This window comes from Lontra canadensis, unplaced genomic scaffold (assembly GCF_010015895.1).
Source record: "Lontra canadensis isolate GAN:19392208 unplaced genomic scaffold, GSC_riverotter_1.0 scaffold2, whole genome shotgun sequence".
In the NCBI taxonomy this organism is placed as follows: domain Eukaryota; kingdom Metazoa; phylum Chordata; class Mammalia; order Carnivora; family Mustelidae; genus Lontra; species Lontra canadensis.
Genome location: NW_022630996.1, coordinates 60,089,938 through 60,111,795, shown reverse-complemented (window position 1 = coordinate 60,111,795; position 21,858 = coordinate 60,089,938). Strand labels below are relative to the sequence as shown.

Below are 21,858 nucleotides of genomic sequence, written 5' to 3'. Positions count from 1 at the left end.
TGAGCTACACAGAAACTTTAACAGTGGTCCTTACTAATAACTCAGCTGTTCAGTTTTCTTCCACGTCTCTGCCTGTGTGAAGAGCAACGACTCCATGTTCCAGTGATCACCATGATGAGCAGTTATTAAGGGCTTCCTGTGTACTCAGCTCTCTCCTAAGCCCCTTAGAAATATTAATATCTACACCTTCAAACATCCTTTGGAAGCCGATACTATTTTTATCCCTACTTTCCAGGTGAAGAACCAGGAAGGGAGAGGTTTAAAAACTTATCCAAGAAGACAGAATGTATCCAGGATTTGTAGTTGACTCCAAAGACTATATTTCACCATGACGGTGTCATCCTATCATAGCACTGGGTCTCAAAAACAAGAAAGCAAAAAGAAAAAAGACAAGGGAAGACAAGAAATACTACAGGTGCCGATTCCCTCAAAATCTAATTTTGTATCCCTTTGAGATTCTCGGCCCTCAGAGATAAAAGAACTTTGAAATCATCGTTCTTACTGACAAATGAGGTATGCATAGATTGAAAAGTTTCTTCCACATTCCCTGCTCCGTGTCCCAAGTATAGATCAACACAAGTCTGATTAGAAGCTCCCTAATTTTTAAATTCTAAAGATGCCTGTGCCTCTGCCAGAGTGTGTGGCACATAGTTGTCACTGGGGACTTTTATAAGAATGGGTACATAATGGCCATATATGCTCACTTTATCTGGCTCAGGCATTAAGTGATTTTGATTCCTGTCAAGTTCTGGGCTACAACTAAGGGCAGGGAGTAGAGGCAGCCTTTTTAACTGTAGTATCCACAGAAGGTGCAAGAGTTATCATTTTCTGAGGGACTCTAAATGCATTTGATTGAAGAGATTTTGCCTAAAATTCTAAGAACATTTTTTTAAGCTGGCAAATGGAATATCATTAACACAGGTATAGCAAGAGATAAAATAAGTCAGGATTTATTAAAATAAATAGAGAAAAGATTTTTCCTTTTGCAAAATATCCTCAAGCGCTTCTGGGTGATAAGGAGCCATGGTGTCTTTTGTGTGTCTTGGCACAGATTCCCTCCTGCCCCCTCCACCCCCCATTCCCCAAACTGTCTTCTCTGGCAAAGCAGTGCAACCCCTTTCTTAAGTTCAGAGAGAGAAAACACCCTCTCGTTTCAACTGTTGCTCAGGCTTCATGGAATTGATTAAAGTCCTGTTAAAAGTCAAAAAGAAGTTGGAAGTACATTTCCTGGACTGCTGCGCCATGTGCCTTTTTCTCTATTAATGGCTTTTCTGCAAATTAGCACATAATGGGTTAAAAGCATGTTTATGTTGGCATCAAACTCTCTGGCATTTTTTTTTTTTTTAAGTAAGACAGTATTTTGCAAACTTTTTCAAGAATCTCCAGCAGATATAATCGTGGCGCCATTCCCACGGCTGTATGGTCGTTAGGGCTGTGTCAGCACTTCCCTTACGAACCTTGAGTTTCAGCGATTTATTACTCAGCCGTAAAAATTTGCTCTGAGCTGAAACTTGACATACACGGTTTTAGACCAGGAAACACATTTTTGAGAAATCTGGACTTTGGGGGAGTTAAAAAAAAAAATGGTAAACAGGAGATGGGGAAAAAAATCAGTGCTCACTAGGTTTTGACATTTTGCCTATGTGATATCAAAATGCACTAAATAGTAAAGAAATAAGGGTTTGATATTTTCCTGTTTTCACTCCTTTTTCCACAATGGAGTAGCACAAACGGCAGATACAAGTTAGCTTTTAATCAAATTTTAGGCGATTTCTACATGTGAGCTTTCTGGTATCTTCGTGTTCGAAGTTCGGAAACCTAACTCTTGTAAACACACATCGTCTCATAAATCTCACATTAACTTCAGAGAAGGAGAGCCTTCTTCATCAGTTTGGTTTGGTTTTCTTGCTCCTGTTTATGAAATGATTTCACTGTAAAATTCCCAGAAGAGCCACTGTCCCTGTCTAATCAGGTTTGAGATTTAAGCTATGTGGATTAACTTCTTTATTTTTTGTCTTTTACATAAACTCTTGAAAAATATTTGAAAGATTTAATTTTTTATATTGAAACTCAAAGCTGCATTGTTGAAAACAAGGCATTTCTGAAATTAGTATTTTTAAAATAGTTTTTGACCTCAAGGATTGTAATATACTTAATATGAATTGTGAATTTCATTATGAATTTTGTATTTAAAAAAATTAAACTGCAAAACAGAATATAGTAAGTAGAGTAAAACAACAACAAACTAGAGAAGTACCTATTAACTCAATTAAAAAACCCAAGAAAGTATAGCAAATAGGATAGAATCATCATAAAGACACATACACAAGTATTTTCATATATGAAGTGAGAAATTCACATTTTTTAAAGAAAAAGAAGCAAAATAGACCCTAACATAAAATGTATACTAGATTTTAATCTTGCAACCACAAAGTCATAGACTTAGGCCATCTTCTAAACTTCAAATTTCACGAATTCAGTACATTTTCTTCATAATTGTGATTTGAGCTAAATGTAACTGTTCAGGTAAATTTGGGCAAGTACAAAATTGTCATTTGGATCATATGTTAGTTATATCCATGTGTTTGACTTTTCATAAGTAATTTTTTTTAAGAAGGGCATTTTACATGCATAAAATATTGTTAGCTCTTGGCAGAAATACTCCATATTTTGTGTTGCAAAAAAAAAACAAAAAACAGACCTGCAATAATAGCATTTTCTGCTTAACTTCAAGAGAAAAATCAATGATTATCAATGTTTACATTTTGGTCTGGTATGCCTTTTGTTATTAAATTAATTCACACCTTTTTATACAGTGAACATGTTGAAAATAATTCATTAGGTGCTAGGGATAGAGAAAAGCTGCGGAAACAGATATATCAGGGAGAATTTGGGGTCTATTCTGAAGTAATACGATTGTGATTCTAATTGTTTGTGCTTGCATTTTGAACCTTGTAGGTTCCATTAATCAACCAATTTTCTTTTATGAAATATGGTGTCTGGAGAGGTTTTGCCTCTGAATACAGCTTTTGGTCGTGGTTCCTGGATACTCCATTATGTTTTCATTACATTGTAGCAACACTTATCAATTTAAAGATTTTAAATATGGGAGGTCTTGGGGTTTATCAAAAATGACTATGGCCTATTTAATTCCTACGTTGAATATTGTTTATGACTTTCAAAAAAGTACTTGTCTGCACATGCATCTTATTATTTTATACTAACAAATCGTGTCATTTGATCCCTGTTAGACATCAAAGCTTAATATAAAATATATCCTTTGTTTTGCTTCAGTAGCAGTTTAATTTCAAGCCAAATATTGTATTGTCAAACATAATATCTGGAGAGGCTACTGCTTCACCTACCTGAACTTGGCCTCTGCAAATACACTTTGATCAGCCATTTGTGTTTCTCTTAGAGAAGAAGTTGTATGTCTTGAAAGCTGAGATCAAAGTGACAATAAGCTACAGGGAAGAAAAAATTACAGAAAATGACATAGATACGATTTTTTATTCAAGGTAGTGGACCTGTAAGGAAAGATACAGGTGAAATAGAAGTTACTCAAAAAGATAAACAGAGAGGAGAATAGATATTTTAAATATTATTTTAAAAAAGAATAAAAACAAAAAGGTCCTAGTTCTCTGCTTAGTTTCAGATGGGTCTCAAGTCATCCATTAACAGTAACCAAGACTGAAAAAGGCTTTTAAAATAAGGCACTTTTCTTAGCTCTACGATACCCTCTTGGTGAAGCTTATTTATTTATGTAACACTACTACCAAACCAAAATGAACCTAGCATTTTGTAGATTTTTTTTTTTTTCTCGTTTTGCCTGGTTATCTGTTTTCTTGAACTTACACAAGGGTGAAAAAATTCAAACGCCTCATTTTCTAAAACAGAAAGCAGACTATTTAATTACTATTTATTGAATACTTAATTATTTGCCCAGTATATTCATCCTTAACCCTTAAATGAGACTTAATGTTTAGGTATCATTGCCGCATTTTATAGAAAACACTGCTCCTCGGAGAGCTTTAGTTGGCTAAAGAAGCAAAGTTAGCGAAGAGCAGTGGCAACGCTGGATTCCCGGCTGGTTTCGTGGAGTCCTTATTACTTACATCTGCACATTGCTGCTTCCCCAGTTTCTCAAACTAGTGTGTAGGCACCTCTGCTCAGTTTTGCTCCACAGAGGTTCCTGGAAAGTCCCAGTATGCATTGGCTTATTAAGGTCTCTGGAGGCTTCAGCAGCAAAGAGATATTTCTAACTATGCGCGGAGCTACCACAAGCTATGGGGCGCCAACTGTTCTGGGAGACAATCTTCTGCTGTAGTAGATGAATCCCGTTTTGTTATCATATGACCTTGGAGAGCTTTGTGCAAGGTGTGGACCAACTACAGTATCATAATCTTAGTTTCCTGTACAAATACAGATTCTGGAGTCCTTCCTGATCCCCGGCATCGTGGGCGGGGGCAGGGAAGTGGAGGTCGGAAGGGGGGAGACATTCCATACATTAAAGACTTGAGATCCACGGTCTTGGCTCTGCAGCCATTCTTCTTGACAGCGCAGATTTCGTAGGCCAGTGGCTTCACGATACCATTAACTGAAACAAATAATGTAACACATTCTGCTGACCTCGGACCACACCCTACATGGCTCCTCTGACCGGGTGGCCAGGTAGAAAGGCTGACAGGGATGGTTGGGCATGTGTTTGGGCAAGCCCGTCAGTGAGAGACTCCGCTAGGGACTCAGTGCTGACTGCAGTGCAGTGCCCTCCTCCTGTCCCTTCAGTTCCAGAAGCTTCTGGTCCTCCAGAGAGTAATCCACAAAACATCTACTGAATGCTGTCTGCACAGGAGCTGAACTGGGGCTCCTGAAGAACCACAAAGGTTCAGCGGACAGTTTCTATGTTTGAGGGCTTCTCAGTCTGGGGGATTGCCTAATCCTTTCTCATTGTATGGAAGCCTTGCCACTAGGCTGTGTCGGCTGCTTGGGACTCCGAGGTGAGCTGACTTTCAGACACCGTGACATAAGCCAGTTAATTCATCTCTCTTTGCCTCATTTTTTATCTTCAAACTTAGTTTAATAAGATTCATCAGGCTAGAAAGAAAGGCATAAAAGCAATTTCGAGGTGTCTTATAGAAGCATTTATTTGTTCTGTATGTTTGTCTAAAAGCAGGGGATATCTCAGGTGAAAGCAGGTTTAGAAGGACACGTTTTGGGTATGAGTGGAACCTGTATAAGAGCTAGTCAGCCTTCCCAGCTGACGCTCTGAGGTAGAACAGATGTGTCTAGGAGAGCGAGGAAGGCTGCCTCCCAGATCATATTATAGACAGTTCTGAGTTATTTCACATGAGCAGCTTTCAGTCATATCCAATATACATAGTTTTATCGAGTTTTCTATTACATACTCTTTGAGCTGTTTGTCAAGTTCAGTTCTAAAGCAGGTAACTTTCAGAACTGGTTACTAAAAAACACAAGTCTAGTTCCATTTGCACTCTTTGTTGACTCTTTGAAATAGTGATTCGTCCAGATATGAAATATTTTTGTAAAATTATGAGGGGGTCATCTGCAAACACCTTTGGTGTGAACTTAGGAGCAAGTTGGAATCAATATTGATAATGCTTTATTTCACCATCTGATCACTCTTTTGGTAAGTCATCTCAAGAGTTGGATCCCTCTTGAAATGTTTTAATTGTACTTTTCTTCTTTCCTGACAATCTCTTACTTAAAAAGCCCCTCCACGAGAGCTGACAGAGGAAGAAAAACAGCAGATCCTTCATTCAGAGGAATTCCTCATCTTTTTTGATCGGACAATCCGGGTAATTGAAAGAGCACTGGCAGAAGACTCCGACATCTTCTTTGACTACAGCGGTCGAGAGTTAGAGGAAAAAGATGGGTTAGTTTCTTGTGTGCATTTAAAAACAAAACAAGACAAAAAAACCTTGCAATAAATTATTGTTGATTCTAAATTCACTTATGTATTGACTAGGCAAATCCCAAACCAAACAAATCAGAGGAGGATGAAATTCCAGGGTTGATCTTGCTGAACAGCTTTGACTAAAGGCTTTGGTTATAACTTCTGGCTTAGTGTTTCCCTGTAATTATCAGGTGCTTCCGTGAAATGCTTTTGAACTTGATATCTGGGGAATAGTCCAGGTGATAGAGACTGGCAGAGTCACGTACATTGTCCTCTGAGAAAACATTCCTATAAGCAGCAAAGGTGCTTTGTTATATCCAGTAGATCTATTTTTGATGTCTAAGCAAACAGGAAGCCAAATGAAATAAACATGAGATATGGGACCCCTCCACTGGTGTGGGGAGAAAATAGCAGAGACTGCAATCCTTCTCCTCTTTTTGATACCATGACCATACGTGTGTATATGTCTTGTAGGACATTCATGTGCAGGGATATATTTAAAGATAAAACAAAAACTAATCAGTAAAAGCAAATGACCCCCAGTGACTTTCTCTGAGACTGTAATGTATGTATTGTAAAGGGCAAGGGTAACCAGCCATCAGCGTGGGGGTACAAGGAGTTGGTACTTTATGAGCTTTGTAAGAAATAAATACAGCCATTTTATAGCCACTGATTTCTTTTGGTCAAGAAAAATATGAAAAGGTGAGATCACCTGCCTTATGCAGTAGACTTGACCTTTGACTATTTCTAAAATTCAAATACAATTCTCAAAGGACAATGTATTATCATTGAGGATGCTCAAGGGAGTATAATAGAGGCTCCAAAAATAGTTTCAAAAGGGGATTCTGAAAATGTTCTAACCAGTCGGCAGCAGCATTCAGCTATTTCAAAGAGACAATAATATTTTGAATATGCATGTTATGAGATGCTTTATTTTTCTTTGAAAAAGTCATTGCTGTATGGCTCAATTGATTGTCCAGGTCCTGTTTCCCTCTGGGTTACTTGGGCGTGTGTACCTCTTGCCCGAGTTTGCAGTGATAGATTTGAGGAAGAGTTAGTAGGGGGGAAAAAAAAAAGAGTCCTCAGTCAGCTGACTGGAGCCCAAGTAAGTAGTCTGGAGCCCAGTCATCATCTCAACAAGATCCATAGAAGGCAGGTGATACAGGGTGCACGCCAGTGGGGTAAAGCAGAGGAACAGAAAAGAGGTGAGAGCAGAGAAATTCCTGAACGGAAGCCCAAGAAGTGTAGCCAGCTTTTTATGCAGATCCAAAACCTGCTGGCACAGAATGCGCCAAGTTACTCAGTTTGCACTCAGTCTTGTGGAGCAAATGCATGACCGGTGCAGAGATCTTCAAAGGGGGTTTTGTGGCCAGTTGAGTATCAGCCAAGAAAACACTGGCCAAAGTATATGCCTCACCCCAGATGCTGTTCTGGTCTATGTTAAGTGTCTAATAAGTCTGGTGAATCCTGCGCCCTCCGCTCTGCCCGAGTCATGGTGACACCGCTTGCTGCTGAGCAGGGAGGAGACACTGCGGACCGCCCGAAATCGTAGGTGGATGGAGGCATGTGCATCACCTCTGATCTAAGGCGAGGTCAGGAGACGTTGATACGATATCAAAGAGTCTCCAGCTGTGCTGGGCTTCCCTTGAGAGCTGGGAGATTTCTAGAGAATTCCGCTTCAGACAGAACTTATTAGAAGGAAGCGAATACTTGAGGGAGAGGTCAAGATGAGAACCTGAAAATCACTTGACATTTCATACCAGCTTTGGAGTAATATGTGGAAACCTTTCCGGGGTGAGGCTAGGAACAGCATTTCATACAGGAGGGAGGCCACCATTCGCTCTTTGAATTGCGATCAGCCTTTACCCTCTGAACTGAAGCTTTGCCCTCAGAGAGTGTTCTGGGCCATGCTCTTGCCATCTCATTCTTTCAGTACAAACAGCAGAGAGAAAGCCCCATTCTGAAGCATCATATTTGTCTTTGATGTTTAAACCCTCCTAGGGATGTCCAGGCTGGAGCGAACCTTTCTTTCAATCGTCAGTTCTACGACGAGCATTGGTCCAAGCATCGAGTGGTCACTTGTATGGACTGGTCTCTCCAGGTAAGAATTCTTGCTGGGATGGGACGAACTGGGCTGTGTTCTTACGGCATTTGTATTTAAAAAAGAGAGAGAGAGAGAGAGAGTGAGAGAGAGAGTGTTTCTCTCCACTTCTTCAGATATGTTTATCAGCCTGCAGTTCTGTTCTATGCCTGTTGGTTTTCTTTCTCATTTTCCTGAGCTTTCAGTTGAACGTTTGCACACCATCATTCATATGTACTGAGTAACCCCATGTGCTACCAGACAAGGAGCAGGCCATTGGTCTGCACAGCTGCTGTCGTGAAGGTCCCCAGGGGTTCCCCACATCACACCCTGTGGCTGTTTTGAAGCCTTCCTCTGCCCTGACTTCCTTGTCATCCAGCCTTGTAGACATGCCCGTAGTCTAAAAACAATACCCTGCCCCTGAGTTCCACAGCTTCGCTCCTTCTCACACTTCTCACACTTCTTCAAAACTTCTTATCTCTTTTCCACCGCTGTGGTCCTCGTGGCTGTGCCCTCAGCCTCTACTCTTCATCCGAACATGCTCTCCGGGGTACGGCTCTTCCACTTCTGTGTTCAGCCACCATGTGGCAGCCTGTTTATATCGCCCACCCATCACCCTCCAGAATTCCACTTTGCACAACCAACAGGTCCTCTCAGCTGTCTCATAGAATCTGCAATCACTAGTTCATTATGGTCACACATCTGAATTTTTTTTCCCTACCGCATGTTAAGTTAAAGACATCACAATATAGCCAGTGGCCTTTCTTCATTAACTTTCATCATTAACATTAGCAACTCTTTCCCTCTCTCCCAGACCTGGACTGTCACCGAGACTGTCCATTTCTCCACTCATGTATTTATCACCTTATGCCTGTGGTATTCCTAACCTTCTCATTGGTCTTCCTAAACCCATGCTTGTCCATCTGTGGTGCTTGGGGCATCTCTGGACACCTAGCCAGGTAATCTTTCTGAAATGCAAATCTGATCACTCCACTCCTTGGATCAAAACTCCCTGTTGGCTCTAAGTAAAAAAGTCTATACTCCTTAGTGTGGTATTCAGAGTGAAAGGAGGCAAATTTAGCAGAAGTTACCTTGCTGAAGAGCCAGACCAACTGCACTACATGACCAATTACCCAGCACTGAGCAGTTACATAATGTACACAGAGGCATACAGCCTAGTTGTGGGATGGCCGGAGTTTGAACCCAGGGGGTTTGACCGCTGAGCCCACGTTCATAAGAGCCATGCTGTGTGCCTTCCTGCAGTGACAATGACATACTAGCAATGAGGAAAATAGGAATGATAAATTCTGGACATTTATGTGGAATTACAGTGTATGTTCTTAAGGTGGAATAATAATCATGGCTAGCTTTTCATTTGTGTATTTTATGTGCTAAGCACTGTGCCAACTGCTCTGAAGGCATCTTCTTATTTCAGTTTCTTAACTCTGATGAGGCAGCAACCATTAATATCTCCATTGTGCAGCTGAGGAAATTGAGCTTCGGAGAAGCTTAAGTAACTTGCTAAAAATCACTCAGCTAGGATGTGTGCTAGGATGTGGTCTGGAATCTGGATCCAAGAGAAGTTATAAGTTCCGAACAACAAGAGGCAGACAGCACAGGCCTGCAGAGGTAGTGGAGGTCAGGAACTGTCTCTAGACGACTGGGATTTAGACAACTGGAGGGGAGAAGAGTGTGTTCTAGACAGAACTGAGAAACAGATGATGCGAAGGGCCTCATCTAATCCTGCTGGAGTACAGGAGAACTGAAGGGAGTGTAATCCCTCATAGCCCACCTGTCATCAGCCACCAAGTGGGCCGGTGTTCTCTCCTCTTGAGTCTCCTTTTCTTCATTTTGATTAAATGTTTTAATTTCAGGATAGTTAACATACAGTGTTGTATTAGTTCCAGGGGGATGATAGAGTGATTCGACACTTCTGCACACGACGCCGAGCTCGTTGTGATAAGTGTGCTCCCATCCCCACCCTCCTGCCCACCCCCTCCGCCCCCGGTAACCATCAGTGTGTTCGCTCTAGTTCAGAGTCTGTTTCTTCATTTGTCTCTCTCTCTCTTGTTTCCTTTGCTTGTTTGAAGAGGAGTGTAATCCCTCACAACCGACTGTCATCAGCCACCAAGTGGGCTGGAGTTCTCCCCTCTTGAACCTCCTTTTACATTCAAACACCAGATCTCGCAGTGCCTGATTGTGCAGACACTAACACAAGCAGGGGCCCAGCCACTTGCCGCCGGTGTGTGGGTGGTCTGCAAGCATGCTCGGGTGTACGCACAGAAATTAGATCCAAGCCTGAGGAAACACTTAGCTCGGCTCGTTCACTTGTTCAGAGTCTGGAAATTACATAGGAACCTTATCTGACACATTCAAAGGCAACTTCTACTGTGTTCCCAGGTTGGTTGATAAAGCTCCCTGAGGAATTGGCAGGCCCAGCCTCAGTGGGGCTGGTCCGGGCCTGGCCACGGTGTACAATGGCCATATGGACCCTGGATGGATTTGTTTCCACATAGGGTTTGTGTGAAGGGTTTTTTGGGAGTTCTTTTTGTTGTTTTTTTTGTTTTTGTTTTTTAAGAACTGAAACTCTGAAGGACAGAAACTCTACCATGGGGACACCACATTTACTTTTCACCATTTTTGTATAACCTGCTCATCTACAATGTAGGGAAGGGGTTCGTAGCTCTGAAAAGCATATTTTATATGGAGCCTGAGTAAAAGGAATTGGAGGAGTAGCTGGCTGGCTTTGTCAGGAGAGCATGTGACTCTTGATCTCAGGATTGTGAGTTCAAGTGTCACACTGGTCATGGAGACTACTAAAGGAAAAAAAAAAAAGAATTGGAACCCTTAGCTCCTACATCATAACTTTTTTTTTAATTATTTACTCATAACATTTTTATGGGGTTCAAAGGACCAGGTTTATATGCTTATGGGATGAAGAGTTCTGAATGGGTCTAGATGGAATTCAATAATATCAGGAAAGAAAACAAGGAGAGAGGCACAGTCTTGGAGCCTCGAAGTGGCATATATGTCCAGGGTGTTTGCCTGAGTGGAATTGAGTGGGGAGAAAAGGAAGAAACTGTGAGGTTTCTGCATAGCTTGGCTTTGATCTCCTGGGCTTCTCAAATAAGAACCCTTTAACTTTGCAATATTTGCCAAATATCCACCAAACGTTATACCCTGGAAGAAACTGGGTCCCTTGGGGGAATTAGGTCAGCTTTGTCATTCACTGACCATTGTTGAACAGTGCGAGTCAATAACACTCTCCACATACCACATGACGGCTTTTCCAGCCTTGTCCCAAACCACACTCCCGACCTTAGTCCCACCGCATAGACTCCTCTCACAGGGAAACTGCCTCCTCCAACCTTGTCGTCACCCAGCGTATACAGCTGAGTAATCTCTAATAGTCCATTCAGTTTCCAAATCCAGTCACATTTACTGTAGCAAAAAGACTGCTGCAGACACCAACTCAAGTCCACCAACGTGGCTTTGACCCTGACTTTACGCCACGCCCTCTGCTTCTTGCTTGTATTAGGAGACAACTTCCTAATTGGTCTTTCTGCCTCCAGCCTCTCTACTGTTGAGTCCTTACAAGTATTTTGACCAGACTGATGTTCGTGAAGATTCCTTATAAGCTCTCACTGTCGCCTTGGGCAAGTTGCTTGGCTTCTCTTTGCTTCAGCTTCCTCGTTCATAAAATGACGGTAATCATACCGAGCTCACATGCTTATTGTGAGTATTATATGAGTTAACGTATTTACGGCCATAGGACTTAAACAGTGTCTAGTACATAAAAAGTGCTCAATCAATGTGACATCCCAGTGAAAGCATAGTAGCAGTAGTATTAGTAGTTGCTGATTATAACCCCCGCTATCCCCAGAGCTAAGTCTGAAGTCACCAGCCTGTACTCAGTGGCCTCTGTGACGATGCCCAGAGGCATTTCAAACCCCTTCTTCTTGCTTATAGCTTCATGTAACCTGCCTCCTAGCCAAAGGCTACAAGCTAATGTCTCCCAGACATGCCCTCCACGACATTAGTTAAGAAAACTTCACCTCTGGGCCAGCATGAGCAAAAGAGGGGATGTATTGGAGAGGAACGAGTGTACTTAGGGGATCCGTGGAAGAGAGGAAGAACTGAACTCAGGAAGAGTAGCAGTCTGGGCCGCTTGAGAGACCTCACCAATAGGATGCTGTCAAAACCTGACCCATTTGCCAGCCCTGGTTTCTGTGTCTCAGTTCCAAATGTGCCCCAGCCAGTTTGGAGGCTATGATTTGCTCTGGGTCATGTACCAACTCTGCAGTGAACTAATTGTCCCTGGGAAGTCAGATACCCGTATGTTGAGGTGATCTCCAAAGGTGGGAGAATCACCGCAGATCAGCCAGATAAGCAAACCCTCCTATCTGTACCCTGGTCCATATTCCCCCCTCCCCTCTCTCCTAATAACATACCACCTGACAGGGCCCAGTACATGTCTCATTTCTTCTTAGAAGTCCCTTCCAGTTTCTTTCCCTGCCACACCCTGACCCAGCTAAGGTGGTTCTTTTCTCCTCTGTGCTTCTAAGGACCCTTGTTTACATTTCCTCCTCAGCACATATCATGTTCTGCCTTTATGCTTGCCTTATAGTTATTCATAGCTGTGCCTTACCTCCCTGTATGCAAGGGTGAGCTCCTGTAGAGCAAAACACATTATTGTTGGCATTCTTGTCCCACGTCTCACCTGGCACAGTGCCTTACACGTGTATAGGAGACACTGGACACATGCCTCAGGGGACTGGAAGGGAAACGATCTTTGAAGCCAAAAAGACTTTGAATAAGGCTCTCACTTCTTTTATTAGCAGCGTAACTCAGAATAACTTACTTACCCCAAGATCCTTGGCTTCTTTGTCTATAGAAATGGAAAAACCGCTTCTACTTTAGAGGATTGCAAGGACCAAATGAGTTCATGTAGCACCCGGCTTGTTGTCTGGCACGTAATGGGCACTAAAAACACGTTGTTGCCTTCCCCTCTGATGAATGTCAGACTTTACTTCTCTATAGAAGCAAACAGCTTGAGAGCAGATCTGGTAATTTTCAGGTAAAGTTGCCTAGGTTAAAGGTTGGATAATCCAACTTGATGAGGAATTATAAGCTTCACAAGTGTTCACATTCCCTTTAAAAGTCATAATTTTAGCATTCAAGATTTAAATAATGGTTCAGAGATTTACTCTTCACTTGAGAGTAAGAAAATATGACTAGTCATGTTCAAACACAGCAGAAAAAGACATCTAAGAGGAAACTTCAAAATCAGAAAAACTTGAATGAGATATGAGTTAGATCAGTATCTTTAGGATTTATGATACCAGTTGTAGAAATTAAGCCAAAGGCATTTCTCTGATATTTTACTAAAACTCCCCCTATTTTCAAAAAGAGTTTGAAAGCCAAATAATTTCAACTATTTTTTTAATGGAAAAAAGAAAAGCTACAAGTGGGAGCCAACGATGAGTCCCAGATGTAAAGCTGCAGGATATTAGTGCAGACACATCTGGCTGCTCAGCGGCTACTATGGTGTTGATGTTTACAGAGTTGCCTTTCACATGTGACGTAGTTAAACTTCAGATGGACAGTCTGGAGACTTCTATGTTTATCTGGATATTAGTTTCTTCAAATGGGCTCTGAATCAAAGACCTTTCCTAATGGGCTTTGGATTCAGCCTCTGCAGAGTGTTTTCTAATAAAGAACAATGACTTCCCCTGGTGGCCATATGCATATGTCTTGCTGTAGGATCATACTTCCTTCCTCTGCATCAGCCAGCAAGTTGTGACTCCCTCCAGTTTTCTTAAGTTGAGGCTGCTGAACAAATGAAGACTCAGCTTCAATCAGTTTTGACAGAAAAAAAAAGTGGATGTTTCCATGTATAAGGGCCTTCTCCTGTTAAATATGTATGTAGCTTAGTGAAAAGGAAGGGAAAAAATGAAGACATCTATAAGCAAAGAGTTGATATGCTCTGCTATAATCCTGTTGCTGTTTCTAATGGGGCTGCCTTATGGGAACGCCAGGTAGGAATGGCATTTTCATGAAAGCACTCTCAGAAATACCCACCCCCCGCCAAGATTCCTCCCCCGTTTGTTTAATTACACAGCACAGAGCTCACACAGGGTAAGCACGTATTTCTAGTCACTTGAGAGTCATTATTTTACTGGTTGTGGTTCTTACACTTATGCCTTTAATTGTTGGCATTATTTGACAACACAGGATTAAATATAAGGTCTTTCTACTGAGAGCAGAGTCACTAAAATAAAAAGACCATTTGTATTTTAATAGATTTTGACATAGTTGATTATGTGCTAGGAGTTATAAGACACTAGATTTAGAAGTTAATAAAAATAAGTCCCTATGCTCAGAGACAGCTCACAGACTACTAAGAGACATAAGTGGGAAACAAAAACCATGGCACAGTTTGACAAGGTCTTTAACGGAGGAACACACATAATGCTAAGGAAGCCTGTGAGAGAGAAGTGGGGGTGGTGGCTGGCTCATCAGGATTGTCTGGAGGATTTGATCTGTGAGTTACTGTTAGAAACAACACAGACGAGGCATCCCATGAAGAGTGATTATGAAACTCCTGGGCACAGAGGCTGTCCTGTGAACCTCAGAACTAGCCCATGAGGCAGAGACTTAGGGTGTGGGGTAGAGGAGGTAAGGGGGTGGTAAGAGATGAAGCAGAGGAGTTCGACAGTGACAGATCACGAAGGACCTTATATGACCTGGGTTTAATCTGGAAAGTGAGGACGCCCCATTAAAGTATTTTGAGCAGAGGAGTGACTTAGCCAACTGTATGTTTTGTAAAGTCACATTGACAAAGGATAGAGAGTGGAATAGGGGAGGGGTGGGGCTGGCAAGCCTGCCAGCCGGAAGCCATTCAGGAAGCTGTTGCCTTGATTCAGATAAGAAATTAGTGGAGGAGGGACGCCTGGGTGGCTCAGTCACTTAAGCATCTGCCTTCAGCTCAGGTCATGATCGCAGGGTCCTGGGATCAAGTGTACATTGGGCTCCCCGCTCAGTCGAGTCCGCTTCTCCCTCTCCCTCCAGCCCTGCTACTTACACTCTCTTGCTCTCTCTCTCTGTCTCTCTTTCTCTGTTAAATAAATAAATAAAATCTCTTAAAAAAAAAAAGAAAAGAAAGAAAAGTAGTTGAGGAGACCCTCACCTTAAGGAATGAAAGAAAACATACATTTGAAAGGTACTGAGACAGGAGTATAACACAGTACATGGGGATAAGAAAGAGAAAGGAGTAAAAATGAACATGGAGTGTCTGTGGTTTGGGCAGGTGGGTGAACGGTAGTGGAAGGCACCCAAAAGAGGAGACATGGGAAGAGCACGAGGTTTTGTAGAAGGCAAGAAGCTCATTTTTTTAAATGCATAAGTGATATGTCTATGGACGACTCAGAGAAATCTCCAGTATGCAGTTCTGCAGCTGAGAGAGACATCAAGCTTGGAGATACAGATTTGGACATTTTTCAGCATATTAATGCATATTAAAGCCATTGGAGTAGATGAGACCACCTAGGAAGAACGTATTGACAGAGACCCCCCAAAAGGGCAGAAAACAGCCCACCACCCTCCGTGGAATATAGGTATTAGAAGGAGACTCTATAGGGACTAAAAGGAATGGTCAGGAAGAGAATCAGGAGAGACAGGTGTAATGGAAGCCAACAAAGGAGAAAGAAGGGAGTAGTCCAAGAGAGAATGCAGAAAGGTCGAGTAATGTGTGCATATGGCAGTTACTGGTGACGCTCGCAAGCCCACGTGGAACACTGGAAGCAGAAACCAGAATGCAATAGGGTGAAGCAGTAATTGGTATTAAGCGTGCCACAACTCCTAAAAAGGTGCCATTTAAATGACGTAATATAACATCTGTCTATAAGAATAAGAGAGTTTTCTTTGTGTCGGCAACTTGACGTAACTCATCCTTGTGACCTCTTCCGTTCAGTACCCTGAGCTGATGGTTGCTTCCTACAACAACAACGAGGACGCTCCCCATGAACCAGATGGTGTGGCTTTGGTTTGGAACATGAAGTTTAAGAAAACCACACCAGAATACGTCTTCCACTGTCAGGTAGGAGTCAGCAGAGTGAAAATAACTTCTGTCTCCCACTAGACCAAATATAGTTCATGTTGCCTTGCATCTCTCTTACATGCCGAGGAAGAGCCGAGGTTAAAAATGGAATTGTTGACAGTTTTGGAAAATTCCCCCACAGTAACCTCATGTTTGGGCAAAGTGGCAACTCTCTCCAGTTAGGAAGCCCAGTGGGGGACTGTGTGTCATTTTCTTTCTATTTAAAACAGCCCCCCTGAGGATGAGTTCATAAAGACCTCGCACTTATGAAGAAATCTTGGTGTACCACTTCCTCTGCTCACAGCAGCACATGCTTGCCCACCCATGTGGACATCCTCAGGGCACCGCCATTTCCCGCTTCCTCCTCCCTCTGACATGGAGTTCAATGGAACATGGCCAGTTTTAAGTTTACGGGTGCCATCTTGCATCCAGACAGTAACATATCCGAAGCTGCCGTAGGCGAATACTTACCATGAATCTTTTTTTGAATTGTTGAGAAACATAGATGCCAGTTTCAGTTCAAGTGTGAGGATCATTTCAAACAGTTTCGGGTATTTTACTCCTTGTGTCTCCTGACACACTCTCTTCTTTTCTATCCAACATAATACAGGCTGAAATGTATTTTACACTTTCACACATTCGGCTTTGCTCCCTTGCCATGACTCTGCCTAAATAATAGGCCTCAGCAGTAGCCAATACACCAACTCCTTTATTATCATCCCAGTCCTGTGATTAGGCATAGGAAAATGCAAAACAAACTTCCCAGCTCAAAGTTTTAGTTCCTCACATATTACGATTCCGAGGCAGAGTGACAGATTGCTCCGAATACAAATACCTCAGCCAAAGAGGGTAAACCTGTTGATATTTGGAAGTTTAGTGACATTTTATATCTAAGAGCTGAGTATCATTTTGAACTAAAATATGTTTAGACTTTAGGATGTTATCAGATGTAATTTGGGGAACAGGAGCTGCTGGAATAAAAGTCCCAGCTTCAACCTGATTGAGTAACCTCTAACTCCGGCCATGTTTTTCTCATTTGCTATCTTAAAAACAACAAGAAGTCTAGGTCTGCATGGTAAATAACCTTTAGTTTTTGAACCTTTGAAATGAGAACGGCTTTTTCTTTTTTTTAAAGATTATCAAATTTGTCAGTTTGATACACTCTTTCTATAAACATAGAAGCACAAAATCCTCATCTTGTTCAGGTTTAAGAGGTTTGCCAAATTACCAACAAAATACTAAAAGGGTTGTACGATAAGCAGAAGCACATTTTGGCAAAACAGTGCCACCTAAACTATTTTGATATTACAAAAAGTACATCTTGATTTTTAAAAATTATAAGAGGTTAACACATTTTGTTTTGGTCAATGCGCATGTTTATGATAATTTTTAAATTTGTATTAACTGATATTCGGTAGCCTGTGACAATAACAACTTGGTAAAATGCTTAATATTCACAGCATTGAATAGTAAACAGGTCAGTAGGAGCCTAATAATGTTGAATGAAGACACAGACTTTCAAGGTCTTTAGAATTAACTGGAATTTTAAAATTACCTACTTTATCACACAATGGTTAATACCAGTGTTGACTGAAAGGAGCATCTTCTCTTTCCTTCCTGGTATCTTTGGGATCATTTACTGAAAATTGCACCAACACACATTTAATGTCATTATTAGTTTCTCCCTTAAGTGATACAGTATATGAATTTTAGGAGAAAACTATTTCTTGATTTCAAAAAAAAGAAGGAAGGTAGTAGGAAGGGAGGAAGGAAGGGAGGAGGAGGGAGAGGAGTGGGAGGGGGGAGGGGGGAAAGTCAAGTCAAGTCAGAAGTACTCTCAAAAGCCTACTAAAAGATGCTGACCAAAATATCTCTGTATCCCTCAAATCCCTGCTATTGTCTTCATTTTTTCTGGTGGCCACAAGCAGGTGGGGATTCTAAACTCTGCTTAGCATTCTCACTGGGAGAAAATTGAGGATTCTAATACTTTTAAACTTTGGGGTTTGTTAAATAACCTGCAATACATGTGAAGACTCCATATTGTAGGCATCAAAGAAAAGCTATAGAATTTAACCACACACATTTAAAGATGCTGAGACTCATGATTGTGCTACTCATATAGAAATGATAAGTAGTTCATATAAATGACATTTCATGTTCATGAAAGCCACATTTATAAAATTTTATGAAAACCTAAATGCTGAATACCATTACAGTACTTAACTTCTGTTATTTAATTATTTCTCCTAAACTAACCTCAGTGTAGGGGATAGAATTATCACCAGCTTCAGAACGGTGAAAGGAAAAGAGCTTCCGTCCCTCTCCTGAGAGGAGGAAAAGGAAGAAATGGGCATAGCAAAAGTCATTACGAAGCCCTTCTGAGGATCCTTGGTGTATTAGTCAAACTTCTCCAGAGAAACAAAATCAATAGGAGATAGATAGATAGATAGATAGATAGAAAGAAAGAGAGAGAGAGACACAGAGAGAGAAATTTAGAACTGGTACTTCTTCAGGAAACTAGTCTTTGCTCTTAAGGCCTTAAACTGTTGGGATGAGGTCCACCCACATTATGGAGGCTAATCTACTTAAAGTCTGCTGGCTTAAATGCAAATTACATTTAAAAAATACTTTCATACCCACATTTAGACTTGTATTTCACCAAAACCCCAGATACCATAGCCTAGCCAAGTTGACACATTAAAATTAACCATCATACCTGAATTTCACCTCAGACCAATCCAGGAAACCAGTATCTTTAATAACTCCTGAAGTCTTACTAATTCCTTATTACTTTGGGCTAGTAAGCAAATATACCTAGAAAGATCAACTTTGAAAGTATTAGACTTTAAATGAATGGGAGCTTTCCTAAGAGGTGAGAAAAAAACAGTAATTTGAGGACATGGAAAATATCTCTGTGACGTTACATTTATGGGGGGAAAAAAGATACTAACATGTACTGAGAACCTGTTATTTACATTCATTGTCATAAACCCCTGTTACTCCCCAGATTAGAACCTGCAGCTTCAGAGAAGTCATGAAACTAGGGCAGGTATCTGTGAATAGCCAAGTCAAGTCTGAAGTCAGCTCTTTTTAACTCTGAAGCACGTGCATTATGTCATATAACATTTGTTGGGGATTTGGCCAGGGTCCTCTGGGTGGGTGGCTTGGGGGATGGTGAGTAGAGAAGAAATGGAACAGAGCTGTGTTCTCCATCTTGGCTGATCATTGCCATCCCTGGAGAGCTGTCAGAACTATTGATGCATGCATCCCATGGGCAGAGATTCTGATCATTAGTCTCTAGTCTAGCCTGGGAGTTTTTAAAATATCCCAGGTTGGGGTGCCTGGGTGATGCAGTCGGCTGAGCATGTGACTCCTGGTTTTGGCACAGGAATGATCTCAGGGTCATGAGATTGAGCACCCTGTTGGGCTTCATACTCAGCCCAGAGTCTGTTTAAGACTCTTCCTCCTCCCTCCCTCTCTCTCTCTCTTTGCAACACCCCCCCACATGTGTGTTCTCTCTCTCTCAAACAAATAAATACACTTAAAAAAAAAAAAGTAGAAGTTCCCAGATCATCTGAATATGCAGCAGTAGTTGGAAAACACCAGGATGTAGAGGCAAGATGAAGAAAGAGGGTGATAAGGTAACAAAACTAGTCAGTCACTTTATTTGGAAGTGTGGGACTTTTCTTCTTGCCCCACACATCCCTTTCCCTCTTTGGCCCAAACTAGGGTGCTATTTCTTGCCTTTATTACTCTGGTGCTGATCTCCTACCTGACTTAAACTGAGAGGTTTCCTAACCACCTCCGCAGCCCCTTCCCACTTCCCCATCCCCACCCCCATACACCTTGTACATGCACTCACCTCTGTGGGGAATGATCAGAAGACCCAGAGTTGTTGTTCCAGGAATGGGCTCAAGAACACGTTGACCATGACATTGGAAGAATGTGAATTGGAGAGTACCATTTCTTTTAGGATAGTGGTATACTGTGCTATAGTGGATATCTATGAAGTTAGGATCAAAGCCAGGTCATATCCATGGCTCCCAAAAGAAAACCTAATTGCTGTAATACCGAGTATGGCTGAGCTAGTGAGAGACCAAACCCAGTGTTGCCTGGGCAGCCAGGGAAGTCACAGATGAGTTAGTGGTTGGCCGCTGGGAATAATAAGGGCAGTTTGGTTACCATGCCCTAAACTTGAATAATTACAGTGTAATATCATTGGTCTATATTTTACATTTTCCTAGCATTTCCACCTTCATGATCTCATTGATTCTCCCAAAGGGAAGTGACAAAGACGTTATTCTCTCGGTTGTACTTGAAGCGTTCATGGCTCGTGGGCAGTAGAGTCAGTCCTGGACTGGAGGCCCCATCTACTGGCTATATCGCACCATCCATCACGCCACATTCCACCATAATGAGGGGATGTGGGACTTGAGAGCAAAAGGCTACACAGTCCATTCAAGGTGCATTTTTGGCTGCCTGTCATTTGATGATGTCAATTAAGCATGGTCCTAGAATTGGCTCTCCTTACCATCTTCTTCTAAATCTAAGGGGAATTTGGAGAGCCCATAGAATTACAATCAATACCCACAAGATAAAAATCAGAACCCCTACTCACAAACGTATCACTTTTCTTCTCTCTCCTTTCTGATCTTTGGTCAAGTGTATTTACTACAACGTGTCCCTTCTAGACAGTCCTCACTGAAGTCAGGCAATTTGAACGTGCTCCCACATCCTCGTGTGATGTTCTGATAATTTCAAAATGAGACAGTGTGCTTCGTAGAAAGGAGTATGCATAGGGAGAAAACATGGGCACCTTATGATGCTAGTACTGGTACCCTTTTGGAATTCTGCATGCGCTATCCATTTCTTGTTGGTCTTTTGGATTGTTTATACTCTTCAGAACAACATCATTGCAAACCAATCCGATGGCTTGGAAAAACAGCATTTCTGGCACTGGAAGGCAAATGTACAAGACACAGGTATCAGTTTAGTGTTCTTTTGTAAAGACTGACAGGCTTTTAGCTTAATCATCAAAAGATTGCAGTAGGAAGGCTGGTCTCTCCCTGTTACAAATAGCAAGGCCAAACACCTTTTACTTCCATGGGCAGTTTCATGTCTTGGCTAAGCTGAATTCTTAGTGTGGGCTCTGGTCCTGCATTTTCTATTTTCATTTCTGGAAGAGCTGTCCATACTTGGAAAACATCGGTGGCCTGTGCATAGAAATCAGCCCGTCAGCCCCACCGCATAGCCTGGCAGGGCTCCTGCCATCTTCTGTAGTGGCCTCCACACACTGTCATTAGATTATGCATTCTGACCACCCTGCAGTGCTTACCCTGGTGTGGTCTTTCTCTTTCAAATGGAATGAATAGAATCAGAAATACAGATCTTAGAATTATCTGTATTGAGGTAAGTAGAAAAGCTATATTTAGAGCCCTGGCCTGGTTGGAGGTTTTTATTTTTACTTTTATTTTTTTCCTGATTTGGTTACTTTGTTCGAAGCATTCTCTTTTTAAAGATTATTTGACAATGACCTGAAGCTGACAAGGACCTGAACCCCAGCCCTTATTTCAGAGGGAAAGCAGACTGGAGAGTGATACTAACTTCATTTGTATCCGTGTTTAAGATCCTCAGCTAACTTTTTTCCTATGCATGGTTTCGCTTCTCATTAAGATTCTATAAAGGGTACAGATGAGATCGCAACTCATGGCTTTCACCATCTAGTTTTTGGTTCTGGATGAGGTTCCCACTGACCTTGAAGAGAAC

General features: G+C 41.7%; 1 protein-coding gene across 6 annotated transcripts in view; it reads left to right on the top strand.

Annotated features, from left to right (window-relative positions):
- The window catches only part of DYNC1I1 (dynein cytoplasmic 1 intermediate chain 1), a 296,927-nt gene that overhangs the window by 178,297 nt on the left and 96,772 nt on the right, over positions 1-21,858 (top strand). For all 6 annotated transcript variants that reach the window (XM_032874683.1, XM_032874675.1, XM_032874700.1 and 3 more), the window contains exons 8-10: positions 5,731-5,893; positions 7,916-8,015; positions 15,967-16,092. In XM_032874683.1, coding sequence (XP_032730574.1) covers positions 5,731-5,893; positions 7,916-8,015; positions 15,967-16,092 — 389 coding nt within the window. The remainder of the gene's footprint in view (positions 1-5,730; positions 5,894-7,915; positions 8,016-15,966; positions 16,093-21,858) is intronic.